The sequence below is a fragment of the Rissa tridactyla genome, chromosome 14, assembly GCF_028500815.1.
Source record: "Rissa tridactyla isolate bRisTri1 chromosome 14, bRisTri1.patW.cur.20221130, whole genome shotgun sequence".
NCBI classification, from domain to species: domain Eukaryota; kingdom Metazoa; phylum Chordata; class Aves; order Charadriiformes; family Laridae; genus Rissa; species Rissa tridactyla.
This window is the reverse complement of record NC_071479.1, coordinates 7,343,352-7,357,015: the sequence shown is the minus strand read 5'-3', so window position 1 is coordinate 7,357,015 and position 13,664 is coordinate 7,343,352. Positions and strand designations below refer to the sequence as shown.

Here is a 13,664-nt window from a genome sequence, read left to right as displayed (position 1 = left end):
ACCCAGCAACGGCCTAGGGCAGCCCCCCCAGAGCCCGGGGTCCCCCCCAAGTCAGTCTTACCAAGGCGGGTTGGGGGCCGGGAGCATGCCCCCCCACAGCCAGTGTCCCCAGGGTGAGGCACGGGTGAAAGGCACTGGGGTGAAAAGGGACAAGCCGGGATGGGGCTGGGGGTCCCGCATGTCCCCCCCGGTTGCCTCCGAGCATCAGCGGGGGCAGAACCATTGCTTCAAGTAAAAAGAGGTGCAAAGCCCCAGTCCCCCCCCAGTTACTGGGAGAGTGTGGGGTCGAGGAGCCGGAGGACCCCCCCCACCAAGTGCAGGCTGCCAGTGACCAGGACGCGGACGGCGGCTGCCTCCCGCAGCAGCACGGCCCCGCTGCTGGCGACGGGGTGGGGATGAGCCCCCGTGGCCGCGGGTGCTGCCAGCCGGGGGTCCCGGCCCTGCGCCACCCACCGCAGTGCCTGGGCCAGGCAGGGGAAGACGAGGGAGGGGGAATTGAGGGGTCGTGGGGCCGGGGGGACCAGGAGCAGGGTCCCTCGCGGGGGAGTCGGCTGCAGCAGCCCCCCTGTCCGCAGGGGTGCCGGCAGCCAGGGGTCCTGCCCCCCCTTCTCCTCCAGCAGCCGGGTCCACGTCCGCTGGTTCTCCAGGCAGCGGGTCAGGGCGTTCTCCAGCGTCACGTTGAAGTTTTGCTGGTCTGGGAGGGATGGGGATGGGGGTCAGGGATTGGGGGGGGGCCGGGGAGGGGTCAGGGATGGAGGGGGGCCGGGGGGGACCCCGGCTCCCCAGCACTCACCAGCGTTGTTGGCCACCGACACCTCCGTGAAGTTGGGGCAGAAAACGGCGTAGTCGAAGTGGCAGGGCTGTGGGGAGAGGGTGGGTGAGCACTGGGGGGGCCCTCAGGACCCCCACATGGCATGTCCACTGGGACCATGTGGGGGTCCTGGGTTACGGGGGTTTGGTCCGGGGAGGGGGTGAGCCGAGTCCCCCCCTGCACCCGGGGCTGTGAAACCCTTGAGGGGGGCACCGAGGTGGGGACAGCAGGGCAGCGGACAGACAGACAGACAGACAGACAGGGCACCAGCTCCACCTCACGGCTCCCGCACCCGCAGCGAAGCAGGTCCCAGCGCACGCAGAGAACGCAGCCGTCCGGCCGCAGTGACCCCCCCCCCCCCCCTGCACCCCCCTCCCCAAAACCTCACCAGCAGCAGCTTGAGCAGCGCCGCCGTGTCCCGGTCCCCCGTGGCGTTGAAGAGCAGCACGCGCACCTCGGAGCCGCTGCAGGGAGAGAGGGAGGGTGGCCCGTGCACCATGGGGAACCCCAGCACCACCACCACCGTGTGTCCCCCCCCGGCCCCCGTCGTGTCCCCTCCTTACTCGTGGGGCTTGTCCTGGTTGAGGGCGGCCTGGCGGAACCAGCGGACGCAGGCCTGGACGCTGCTGGTGGTGTGGGCACCATCCAGGTACCACGTCACGGGGCCGCGGGGCAGCACCTGTGTCCGGCCGAGCCACTCGGTGTCCCGCAAACCTGGAAGGAGGGGCACAAGGCACGGCTGGGACCCCCACACACCCCTCCAGCACCGGAACCCCGGTGCAGGCAGCCAGGCTGTGCCCTCCAGCACAGGCGGCACTGGCTGGGGTCCCAGCATGGCCCCCCTCGAGCCCTGCGACGTGGCTGGGGGGGGGGTCCCAAGGCGGCCATACTGCACCTTGGATCATGGCATCGGTGGGTTGAAAGGCGGGCGCCAGCGGCACTGGCCTCCCCACCAGCTCCACACCTGGTGGCACCTCCTTCAGCTCCCCGAGACCTGGGGGGACGGGTGCCCCGCTGAGACCCTGGGGACCACAGCGGGATCTGACACCCCCCCCACCCCTGTCCCCATGCCTTACCCCAGCAGCCGCGGCGCTGCAGCCAGGTCCGTGCCAGCTGCAGGGCCAGGGCGGCGTTGGAGCGCTGGTGGGCACCCGCTAGCCCCAGCTCCAGTGCCCGGTGGTCCCCTTCGAAGGCGTCCAGCTCCGGGCAGAGGTAGAGGGGACACTGTGGGGAAAGGTGTCTGAGCCCCCCCGCCATGGGGTACCCCACGTCCACCCCCTTGGCACCCAACTCACCTCCTGTTCCTGGGCTCGGTCCCTCAGCACCTCCAGTGGCCGCTCCGGCTGCATCACGGTGAATGCCGGCACACCGGGCTGCAAAGGATCGGGGTGCTCAGGGCCATGGGGTTGCTCAGGGCCATTGGGAAGCACACCCCAAAACCATGAAAGGGGGGGAGGACTGGGTCTCCCTACCTTAAAAATGCCCCCCTTCTGCCAGGCGATCTTCTCCATGGTGTCCCCCAAGATGCTGGTGTGGTCAATGCCCAGGGAGGAGATCCCACACACCACCGGCGCCCTGGGGACACAACGTGGCAGTGTCCCCGCCGTCCCCCCCCACCATGGGACAGCAGGCCCTGGCACCCCCAGGGGACAGGCTCGGCCCCGCCAGCTCCTACCTGATGATGTTAGTGCAGTCGTAGGCGCCGCCGATGCCAACCTCCACCACTGCCAGGTCCACCTGGGGACACGGGGACACTGGAGCCATCACAGAGCCACCAGCAGCATGTGTCCCCATGGATTCGGAGATATGGGTGAGGCCGGGTCCCTGCCACCCCCCCTCCAAACCTGTGCCTGCACATGTACCCCACTCGTGGGGGGACGACCCAACTGGCTTAGCAGCCCCTGGTTACAGCCATGACAGCTTGACCGATGCGAGTTCTGCCCCATGTGGGGGCTGGATCCCATGTCCCCGCCTCCCTGAGGTCCCCACCAACCTGACATCCCCATCACAAGCTGGAGGCCACCACCACCGACCTTCTCCTGCAGGAAGACGTGGAAGGCCATGATGGTGAGGAAGCGGAAGTACGCCGGCATGCTGGCATGTTCCGGGTCCTGCTGGGGAGAGCGGGTGTAAAGGGACAGAACAGGCCATCCCCAACCGGCGCTGGGGCACACAGCCCCGGGGGGGGCCCCGAGGGAGGGAGCACCCCCAAGCCCCACTGCCACCACCTTGGTCTCCTCCAGGCGGTTGTAGACGAGCCAGAAGTACTTGCTGAAGAGCTCCTTGCTGATGGGCTGCCCATTGATGCGGATCCGCTCACGCACCTGCACCAGGTGAGGGGAGCTGGGGGGGGGCAGATGGAAGGGGGCACAGTCAGGCATGGCACCACCAGCCCCCCCAAACCCTCCTGACCCCCCCTGCCCACCTGTAAAAGCCCGTCTTCAGCCCATAGCTGCGGAGGATGCACTCGGTAAAGGCGCATGCTGAGCCCTGGGGAGACGGCAGCGTTGAACCCCCCCCCCCCATACTGGGGCAGGGGGAAATGGAGCCAGAGACGCCGGCGGCCCCCGCTCGCCCCCCCGCCTCACCTTGCCCTTCGTCCCCGTGACGTGGATGATGTTCAGTCGATCCAGGTCCTCGACCTGCCGTAGGTCAACCACCCCGTGAGACCCCCGCGGCGGCCAGTGCCGAGCGCGGCGGCACCGCTGCCAGAATGGAGGGTCGTGGGACCGGGATGGGGACGCCTCCCCCTCACCTTCAGCCCGCTCCTCTCCAAAAAGCCCCGCATGGCTTCCAGCTGGGCCCGGGGGTCGCCACGCTCTCGTTTCACCTGCTCCAGGTAGCTGGCGTTGGTCTGCAGAGTGTTGAGGGTCCGGATGGCGTCCTGGAAAGACCCCCCCGGGGGTGGTGGTGAGGATGGCACCCATCACCGCGGCCTCGGGGCTGCATCCCGCCCTGTCCCCGACCCACCCCATCGGGCTCGGTCCCCTCAGAGGGGCCCGCGGCCGCCCACGCCGACAGCATCCCTTCTGCCATGGCCCCGCGGGGACGTGCCGGCAGCGCCAGAGCCCGGGGACGGGCTACTTATCGGCGGGGGGAGCCCGCCCCTTGCCCCCGCCGGGGGGGGACCCGGCAGCCACCCCCGCCCCAGCGGGACAAGGCCACCCGTGGGTGCCAGCGGGCGGCGCTCCAGTGCCCGCATGCCCGCCCCGCCGGTGTTTAATTAGAGGCGCAAACGAAGCCACGGAGCTGCACCTGCACGTGGGACAACGTGGCTGCGCGGCCTGAGGGCACCGCCGCCACCGAGCCCCAGGAACCGGCGCCGGGGGGGGACGCGGGCCTGGCCCCCGCACTGCCGTGTGCTGCAGAGGGGACCCGGCACGGGACACGCCCCCGAGCAGCCCGACCCCGTCCCAGCAGGCGGGGGGGGGGGCACCGGTGGCACGGGATAGGAGCAGGACGGCTCCCGTCTGCGGGGGTCTCCGCACCGGCCCTCAGCCCGGGGGTCGCCGTCGTCCCCACGGCGCCAGGCAGCCGCGGGGACACGGGACACCCCCGCCCGGGATGCGCCATGGCGCGGGGGACGGGGCTTTGGGGGATGACGGCCGTGCACCGGCTGTCCCCAGCGGAAAGAGGGGCGAGACGGGGAGCGGCGGATGGGGCGGCCCCGCAGGCGGGGAAGGGGCTCGGCGCTCCGCACGGTATCGGGACCGCCCCGCAGCCCCGCGCCCGTCCCGGAGCCCACAGGCCTGCGGTTTGGGACGGGACCCCCGGTGCTGGGCAGCCCCGCGGCTGCCGCTGCCCCCAGGTGCCGGGCCCGGTGGGACGGATGCCCCGAGACGCAGCGCGCAGCCCGGCCGGGCGCAGCCCCCCCCGCGGTGCCGCCGGGCCCTGGCCACCGCCGCGCGTGGCCCTTCTCTCCCCCGCCGGTACCTGGTAGTCCATGGCGGGGGCGCGCGCCGGACGCGTGCTGAACCGGCGCCCGGCGGCGGCGGCCGCCCGCAGCGCCCCGCGCAGCGCGCGCAGCCCCCGCGCCACCATCCCGCCGCGCCGCGCGCACTCTGCCGCCGGGAGCTCGCGCCGCCGCCTGGGGCGGGACCGCCCCGTGTCCCCGTGCCCCCCCCCCACCGCCGCCATCTTTGAAACGGGCAGCGCGGCGCCACGTCGGGGGCGGGGTGGGGGGGAAACGGGGTCGACGCGCCATCTTTGCGAGGGGCAGTGGGGAGGGAGCGGGTGGGCTGGGGACCCTTCCTCCTCCCGCCGAGCCTCCGGGGGAGCCCCCGCCGCTCCCCTCGGGGGAGGGCGCAGCACCGAGCCCAGCCGGGCTCTGCAGCCCTGGGGATCCCACCCCAGCCCCCACAGGCCAAGAGGGGGGCGCAGGGACACCCCCGAGCCAGGCAGCATCACCCTCCCCCGGTGCCAGTGGAGCCCCCGGGCTGCCCCTAACAGCCACCTCCACTCACGCTACCGGTTAATGCACCTTATGCCGAGCCCCCCTCCCGTTAACAGCACGGGGACCCCCGAGGGGTGCGTGGCAGGGGAGCCACAATGTCCAAAGCCCTCGGGGATGCGGGAGGTGCTGTTTTAAAGCACTGCGGTGGCTTTCTCCATTGAGACAAGAGAGCGACACAGGGTAAAAGCAGCCCTTTGGGACAGGATCGTGTTTATTCACAAGCGGCAGAAGTCATCTGGCTTATTGCTGGCGACCAAATTCATCTCTTTTTCCAAAGAAAGCAAGTCCCCCCCGCCACAACGAGACATTGTTTGAGAGCCCCGCACCGACATTTACCTTGTACACGTCCTTTATCATCCTCACTTTTTGTCCTGAGAACGGCCCCGCTCACCACCGCTTCCTCCCCTGAGACCTTATGCTACCGAGGCAGCTTTTGCCATTAGCCTAGTTAACGGACAACCTATCAAATGCCAAAGGTTATCACCCGCTGCATGTGGTACACCTTATTTGTTTGAAAGTCTTGGGATACACAGGGCTCGCCGAGAAGATGGCCAGCTGCACCTGACAGCCATGGAAGACGAAGTGTTGAGTGAGCAGCTCGGCTGCAGTGGGATGCAAAGGAGCCCTCGCTCTCTAAGAGTCGGCCCCGAGAAGCTCTGGCAGAAAGTGTGCGCACACCATCACTGGTCACTGCATCCGGGGAAGGCAGCAGTCTTGCTCTAGACTCCAAGAGCTCCAGGACAGAGCAGCAGACATGGGAGTGTTTAGTCCCTCTGCTCCCAGCACCGCTGCGCCATGGTGAAATCCTTGCAGAGCGCAGGATGGCAGGTCTCTCCCCCGGCTAAGGCCAGCGCTCAACACTCCCTTTGCCATCCACACGCCTGGGAAAAGCACGCAGCAGGCTGGGGGTCTCCTAATTGCAGTTCAAAATGAAGAAAGCGTGGACACTGCATGCTGTTACAGAGACCAGTGATTCCCGCTGTAAATCCTGGCTGTATGCAGCAACCAGCTCTGGTTTTTCCCAGTAAGCCCCTCTCTAGGCTAGAGCCGAAACTGCAGTGAGAGTTAGTCATGCTGCCTAGAGTGACTCTGCCTTCCCCAGGACAACTCCACGTTACTCATAAGCACCTGCCTCATCCTACATCAGTGCTTCAGTGTTCAAAGGATACGCCTTGCAGCGGCTAAGACCAACTGAGAGAGCTGAGACATCTCCCAGCAGGGCCCAGTTTGGTCCAGGACAGCTACTCCCAAGTCCTACTGGTCACAGCACCATTTGCCAAGAGCCTCAGCACCAACAGAGCCACGTTCTCCACCACCAGTCCCATAACGATCGATCCGCAAGATTAACGTAACCAATACAGACTGTTGCAGGGGGATAAACAGGCTCTGCGCAAAAGCTGCAGGGAAACAACGCCGAGCTCACAGGCATCACCTCCCCAGTCACACAGCTCCGTGGTGGCTCAGATGTTGCACGAGAAGAGACGGCAGAGCTTCGTTAAAGCCAGCAGGCACTTCGCCTTGAAGAAAGTCCTTTCCCAGACAGAAAGACCTCGCCAGGACATCCCCGCTCAATGCAACCTGCGGAGTAGCCCAGCCAGGGAAGCCCCTGCTCAAAACACCCTGTCGAATTCAGTCTGGTTGGTGGCAGCTGGGTTCCTGCCCTGGTTAGCTGGCTGCTGGGGCATGTGGCCACCCCTCCTACGTGGTGGGGCCAGGTACTCGAACATGGACTGGTTGTGGGTTGACAGCATGTTTTTGAGGTCCGAGGGCATGGGATCTGACCAGAAGAAGTCATGGTTCAGCGCGTCGTCGCTGTCGATCCGCTGGGCGGGATCCAGCACCAGCAGCTTGTCGATGAGGTCGAGTGCGTAGGGGTCTTTAACGTAGGCTTTCAGGCGATCCTTCACCTTGCGCTTCTGGCCCTTGGGGAGATCCAGCTTCTGGTACAGCTCATATTTATCCACGTTCGGCCAAACCTGGGAAGGAGGAGGAAGGTAGGGTTGGGAAGAAATAGTTACAGAGAGGAGAGGACAAGCCATTTTTGATGCTAACACCCTCAGGCAAACCAGGGCGAGGTCTGCTGAGAGAACAATACTATTTTATAACCTCCAAGCTGGCAGACCTTGTTCCCACAGCATGGAGGAGGCACTAAATAGTGCACTAAAGCCTGGAGAGACGTGGACAAGTCAGGACAGAGTCCTCCTGGTGTGGGAATGGCATGCAGGATGCTCCAGGCTGTTTCTCCCACAGAAGAGCTACTAGAGAGCACAGCTCAGGCCAGCTACAACATCCAGAAAGGTAAAATGACAAAACTTATTGCTAAACAACAACCCGGATGTATGTGGTACCTTTTAGCCTTAGAAAGCAAAGCCTGCTTCAATCACCAGCATTTACCTCAACCCTGATCTGGGAGAGAGCACGGCAGGTATTTGCATACAAAAGAAAGCACCTTCAATGTATGTACATAATGTATGTAATGGAGGCACCAGGCCTCTGCGGCTGCCTGCACGGCTGCCTGCCCATCGAATCCCCTAGACTGCAGCCCCGGCCAAGAGATCCCTCAGCTCCATCCCCCACAAGAGGGCAGGACAAGCTGCTGCTAAATAAGGAGTTGAGAAAAGGCTGAGTGCTCCCACCAGGGCCGAGCTGACGCCGCAAATCAGAAGCCAGAATTCAAGAGGCTTTTCAAGGTGACCAGTCCAAAGCATCTGAGACAAACCCCTCAACACAAAACAAAAAACCACCCTTCTTTAAGCAGAAATTCAGAGGGCATTTATCTGAGGGACAACCCCCAAACATAGACCAGAACAGACTCCTACACTTAACGTTCTGTTCTTTCACACTCGGAGCAGCCAGCATCCTCTCTGTGCTCAAAAACCAGGACACGACTCGCCGCTCCCCAAGGAGGTCTGGGAGGCCAAGGGTTCAGGAGGTTGAACACAAGTAACATGACAGCTGTAGTTTACACTGAGCAGCAAGGAAAGCACAGCATCCCACTGTGCACTCGGCTCCCAGGTGGCAAACAGCACTTGCAGGAGCTTCCCCAGCCTCCCTACCAGTGCTGCATGGGCACACTCCAGTGCCAGGAGCACGCAGGAGCCAGCGCACAGGGCAAGGAATTGCTCCAGGAGTGACCAATTCCAGACCCTGCCCACACCACCCACTTTGCAGCTCTCCTCCCGCCCTTCCGCAGCTTGCCCGCGCTCTTGCCCTCACCTCCGGCGTGATGGATCCACATAGCTGGCTGATGAGGGTGAGCTGGTGCTGCTCTGTGTTGCCCTGCATGATGGGGCTGCGGGTCCACATCTCTGCCATGATGCAGCCTCCACCCCAGAGGTCAATGGGGGGACCGTAGTCCCGCTCCCCTAAACGGAGATGCCGTGTTAGTCACCCGGGGGAACGAGAAGGCCAGAAAAGCCGGCAGAGCCCATCACCTCCTACCTAGGAGCAGCTCTGGTGGCCGATACCACAGAGTCACCACCCGGTTGGTGTAGCGGTTCGGTTGGCTGTTCTTAGCCAGGCTGAAAGCTCGAGCCAGCCCAAAGTCTGCAAGCTTCAGGACTCCGTCGCGTGTGATCAGGACATTCGCAGCTTTCATGTCTCGATGCAAGATCTGTACAAGGACAGACATCGAAATAAGCCATTAAGATTATTGGGTGCCCGCTGCCAGCAAGGCACTAAGACTCCAGAGGTGAAGGACAAGGAAGGATTTCCCTCCAGCCTGTGCTAAGACACCCGCTCCTTGCAAGGCCACAGAGAGCAGGGTGACCTCAGGGCACAGCACAGATCTGGCCAAATACCTTGTTCCTGTGGATGTAGTAAAGTCCATTCAATAACATCTGCATAACTTTCTTGATCTCTGAGAGCGTGAACTTGACGTGGGCATTGCTGAGAAGGCCAGCCAGGTCGTGCTCACAGAAGTCAAACACGAGGTAGATACTGCCCTTGCAGCGGTTGTATGGAGAGGCTATGGGAGAGGCAAGGAGGGACTGTCAGCAAGGGACCCTTAGCCCCGTCACAGCTCCTCCTGACCTCCAGCCACCCCGCTGCTCGTACAATGCTCACTAGACAAAACCTCAGGGCACAGGAATGCAGAGAACCAGAGACATCCTGCAGGCCCCAAGATCCTTCGTAAAGAGGCACTAAGACAGCACAACTAGCAACGGAATGAAATTCGGAGTAGTGAATGTCATCAGACAGGCAAGAAAAGGGCATAACAATCTTTGAAAGCTTCGTTTTGTGTTGTTCTGTTCATGTAACGGCTGTGGGGTTTCCTCCCTGCAAGCTGTGGCTGGTAGGTGCCCATACCGCTAGCTGCCAGCCTAGACCTATCACTGATTGCATCAGCGATAGAAGAGGCACCCACAAAGACAGCCCCAGGAAAAAACGCAAAAACAGAAAAAAATCTATCTATTATAACATTAGAAAGTAAGGTTTTCTGCAACCTCAAACAGCATCTACAAAATGGACTGATCTGAATCAAAGTGACTTAAAACGCCAATTGCAATTTAAAGTCAATAACAGGAAACCTCAAATGAAGCAATCGATTTCAATCTTGTTCCTAGAGCACACATGCAAATCATTATTAAAAAGAAAGGCTGATTTTCATCAGCTGTAATCAGCAAAACCTGCTGATCAGCAACTACAACTGTAAAATGACAGCTAAGCTCAGCCCCCAGGGAAACACACCCCTCTGCCAGCCAGGAGGGTGCCTGCTGGACTGGATTTGCAGTTCCTTACACGGATACGGCCCCTACCGCAGCTTTCCAACGTAAAAAGAGAAAACCTTAAAGTTTGAGAACAGCAAACGCAACATTTCTACTTTACTGGAACTGAGGTCAAGGTAGATTTGGATGAAGACTGGAATTCAAAGAAAACACAAACAACTGACACGTCTACAAAAATATTTACCTTAGGTATGCCAGACATGCAATCATCACAACTCATTTTATCACACAATAAATTAAAAATTAACTTGTCATTCGCATTTATACTCATACCCGTTTGGAAAATAATCTACATGCAATGGAGTACTGGAGTAACTTCAAGTTCACAGTCCTAGGCCAGACATTTCTACCAGTTCAGCAACTGGACTTTTTTAAAAACATCATCACCAGATACCCGCCACTTTCAATTTTATTTAACTGAAATGACTGACCAGAGAATGGCAGGCTTTAACATCAGCTGTCACTTTCAAAAGTATTTTTCCAGTAGAAATCCATATAAGAGAATGATATATAAAAACTAACAAATGTTTTAAAGCAATTTCACTGGAAATGGAGCCAGGCCAGGTGCACCGACCAGGCCAGTCACGCAGCAGAGGCATACTGCGTGAGGTGTTAAGAGCAGCTCAGAACCGCACCATGCGGAGTCCCAGCCCTCACAGCACGAGCGGTTACTGTCACCCACAGCAAGAGACACTGAGCAAGTCTCCATCTGGAGCTGTGTCATCAGCTCGGAGCTGCCACGAACTGTCATAAACCAACCGAGAGGGATGGCTCCAGCTCCTGACAGGGAACCGGCTGTGCACAGCCACGAGATCAGCTCCAGCCTGAGAACCCTCTGCTTCAAAGTCTCTCTGCGCTGATTTATTTAAACAGGAGTTTCTCAACATGGGCAGCATTCACCACCGTGGCACAGGCATATCCCAGCAGGACTGATAACAGCTTTTTCCAGCCAAACTGCGGTAACATCCTAATTTGTTTAGAAGCTGTTTTCCAAGAAGAGCGTCCCCCCACCCCACATCACAGGCAGGAACAGAGACCCGTACTCAGCTGGAGGACCCCACTCCCACCACAAACCACCAGCCCACTCTGTGGCAAAGGAAGACTGAAAAAAAGGCGACAGCAGCACAAGGGAGACCCCCGCAAGCTACCTTTGGTCCTGCAGATTTCTATGAGGTTCACCACATTCTCATGTTTGAGCAGCTGGAGGATCTTAATCTCTCGCAAGGCTGTGATAGGGAACTGGAAAGAAGAAAGAGAGGACAGGGATTAGGGGTGCAGGAGACAAGGTCACCCCTGCCTAGAAAACAGGAGAGATGTGACCACGGCAGCTTGGCAGGGGACCTGCATGAGCAGCACCGTGACAAGTCACTGAAGGGCAATCAAAACTTTAAAACATACCACCAACACCAGGATTGCCAAAATTTCTTCACCATCAGGCCACCATTAGCGAGAGGGGATTCTGCCATGAGACAGAGGTGTTTGCGTGGCGCTGAGACCAACACGTAGACACCTCTCCCTCCTCTCCTCACCTTGCATGCTCCTAACAGGACATGGTACAGCACAGCTCGAGCTGCAGAGCAGCCTCCCCAGCTGCTGCCTGTGCTGTTTCTGCGGTTAACTCTCTCCCCAGCTTGCCCCATCTCTGCAAACCCCTAAGCACGTGCCTTTCACGCACGACCCAGTTCTTGCACAAACGACAGCCAGTGTGGAGCCCTGCGTCGAGGGTGACTGGGTTTTGCACAGGAGGAGGAACGTATGAGCAGTGTCACCTCCTAGCAGCCGTCCCACGCAGCGCAGTCACCACACAGCTACTGCACCACACTGCTGCCATGTGTCTTCACAGCCCAGAAGGTGACAACGGGCCATACATTTTGGCAGGGCAACCACAAGACCCAATATTATCACAGTATCAGTAAGAGAGGAAAAAGGCCACATGGCTGGGATCCTGTCCACACCCTTACAGGTTCAAGATCTGGCACATTAAAGCAGTAAATATTGTTAAAGAACAGAGTGAAAACACATCTCTGCCATTCTGTCACGGTTTCAACTGGGATAGAGTTGACTTTCTTAGTAGCAGATGGTATAGTGCTATGTTTTGGATCTGAGATGAGAAATGGTGTTGATAGCACACTGGTGGTTTTGGTTGCTGCTGGGCAGCCAAGGCCTTTTCTGCTCCTCACTCTGACCCACCAGCGAAGGCTGGGAAGGCACAAAAGGTTGGGAGGAGACACAGCCGGGACAGCTGACCCCAACTGACCAAAGGGATATTTTGTATTATGTGATGTCATACTCAGTATATAAAGCTGGGGGAAGAAGAAGGAATGGGGGGGACACTTGGAGTTATGGCTTTTGTCTTCCCAAGTAACCGTTACGCATGACGGAACCCTGCTTTCCTGGAGATGGCTGAATACCTGCCTGCCAATGGGAAGCAGCAAATGGATTTCTTGTTTTGCTTTGCTTGTGTGCATGGCTTTTGCTCTACCTATTAAACTGTCTTTATTTCAACCCAGAGTTTTTCCTCACATTTGCTCTTACAATTCTCTCCCCCATCGCAGCTGCGGGGAGTGAGCAAGTGGCTGTATGGTCCCAGTTGCCAGCTGGGGTTAAACCACATCCCAAAGATTAGCTTTCACCTACAAACCCCCCCATATCCAGGCCTTCCCAAACACCGCCCTGCCATGCTCCCACACTTACCCCCTCCTTCTCATTTTCCATCAACACTTTCTTCAGTGCTACTTTCTTGCCTGTCTGACGATGTTTGGCTTTGAAAACTTCCCTGTAAAAATAGAAGGAAAACTGTGAGCAGCACAATGAAGAACGGAGGGACCCAGGTGCTCCCAACTAGGGACGAGACCAAACAAGACACACGACAGCCCCACACACAGAGCTCTGTGCTGTGCCACTAACCTGCCCAGCCACGTCCCCTTTGGACCAAAGGCCCTCAGGACCGGTTGAGCCAACTCAGAGCTCCCACAGCCCCAGCTGGGCAAAATTAGACGTTTTGGGCAAAGTTACAGCTCCCCACCCCGACTGTCTCCAGGGTAAACTCTCCTCGACCAGCGCCTGGGACAGAGTTGGGGGGGACAGGGTGGGAGAAAAAAGAGGGCTCAGGGGCCCAGCTGGTTCCCTGGGGCCAGCGGGGAAAGGACACCGAAGGAAGGGACACTCAGGCCTGGGGCGGGCGGGTCCGGACGGCAGGCCCGAGGGCGAGGTAGGCCCGATGCGGGCCGGGGCCGGGCGCGGGGAGAGCCGGGAACGGCGGGACACTCACCCGAAGGTGCCCTGCCCGATCTTGGCGAGCTTCTCGTACTTGGAGACCTCATCGCAGAAGGGACACTCCACCATGTCGTACTGCTTGGCCATGCCGGCCGCCGCCGTTGCCACAGCACCGCGCTGCGCCTGTTCCGTCACGTGCCACGCCTCTTCCGGCGGGCGCGCGCCGCCCGCGCGATGCCTCCTGGGAGATGTAGTCCGGCAGCGGCGGCCGCCATGTTGTCACCGCCTGTCACCCGCTCGGAGCCCTCGCCCCATCGTGCGCCACCCCAGAGCCCTGTCCACGGCCCAGCATCCTCGTGGAAACAGCTCCGTCCCCCCTGCGCTGTCACCCATGTCCTTCCACATGGCCCAGGCCACCGAGCAGCCCCTGGTGCGGCAGCCCTAAAGCATGTCACCA

General features: G+C 60.4%; 2 protein-coding genes across 4 annotated transcripts; both read right to left on the bottom strand.

The window, feature by feature from the left end:
* Nucleotides 1–9: 9 nt before the first annotated feature.
* On the bottom strand, nt 10–5,708 carry FPGS (folylpolyglutamate synthase). 3 transcript variants are annotated; one of them, XM_054220850.1, is made up of 15 exons: nt 4,745–4,852; nt 3,567–3,695; nt 3,400–3,453; nt 3,237–3,301; nt 3,040–3,154; nt 2,845–2,922; nt 2,487–2,548; nt 2,284–2,386; nt 2,107–2,184; nt 1,888–2,035; nt 1,707–1,805; nt 1,375–1,525; nt 1,200–1,275; nt 794–860; nt 10–694 (listed from the first exon to the last, which is right to left on the bottom strand). In XM_054220850.1, the coding sequence occupies exons 1-15, from the start codon at nt 4,850–4,852 to the stop codon at nt 267–269; spliced, it is 1,761 nt and encodes a 586-aa protein (XP_054076825.1). In that variant the 3' UTR covers nt 10–266. The 3 variants fall into 3 exon arrangements, with proteins under 3 accessions (XP_054076825.1, XP_054076827.1, XP_054076826.1); XM_054220852.1 differs by lacking the exon at nt 4,745–4,852 and adding an exon at nt 5,601–5,708 and having other exon boundaries at nt 11–694; XM_054220851.1 differs by lacking the exon at nt 4,745–4,852 and adding an exon at nt 3,782–3,915 and having other exon boundaries at nt 11–694.
* Nucleotides 5,458–13,403, bottom strand: CDK9 (cyclin dependent kinase 9). Its single transcript, XM_054220853.1, has 7 exons — nt 13,263–13,403; nt 12,686–12,767; nt 11,140–11,230; nt 9,065–9,231; nt 8,706–8,877; nt 8,481–8,629; nt 5,458–7,240 (listed from the first exon to the last, which is right to left on the bottom strand). The coding sequence occupies exons 1-7, from the start codon at nt 13,352–13,354 to the stop codon at nt 6,875–6,877; spliced, it is 1,119 nt and encodes a 372-aa protein (XP_054076828.1). The 5' UTR covers nt 13,355–13,403; the 3' UTR covers nt 5,458–6,874.
* Between the last annotated feature and the right edge of the window lie 261 nt (nt 13,404–13,664).

Coding starts and splice junctions, on each gene's coding strand:
- CDK9 (XM_054220853.1), bottom strand. CDS start 13,354: ATGGCCAAGCAGTACGACATGGTGGAGTGTCCCTTCTGCGATGAGGTC. Junction 8,878..9,064: donor ACTACATCCACAGGAACAAG/GTATTTGGCCAG, acceptor GTCCTTGTACAG/ATCTTGCATCGAGACATGAA. Junction 8,630..8,705: donor GCCACCAGAGCTGCTCCTAG/GTAGGAGGTGAT, acceptor ATCTCCGTTTAG/GGGAGCGGGACTACGGTCCC.
- FPGS (XM_054220850.1), bottom strand. CDS start 4,852: ATGGTGGCGCGGGGGCTGCGCGCGCTGCGCGGGGCGCTGCGGGCGGCC. Junction 1,526..1,706: donor CACCGATGCCATGATCCAAG/GTGCAGTATGGC, acceptor CCCTCCTTCCAG/GTTTGCGGGACACCGAGTGG. Junction 695..793: donor GTCGGTGGCCAACAACGCTG/GTGAGTGCTGGG, acceptor CATCCCTCCCAG/ACCAGCAAAACTTCAACGTG.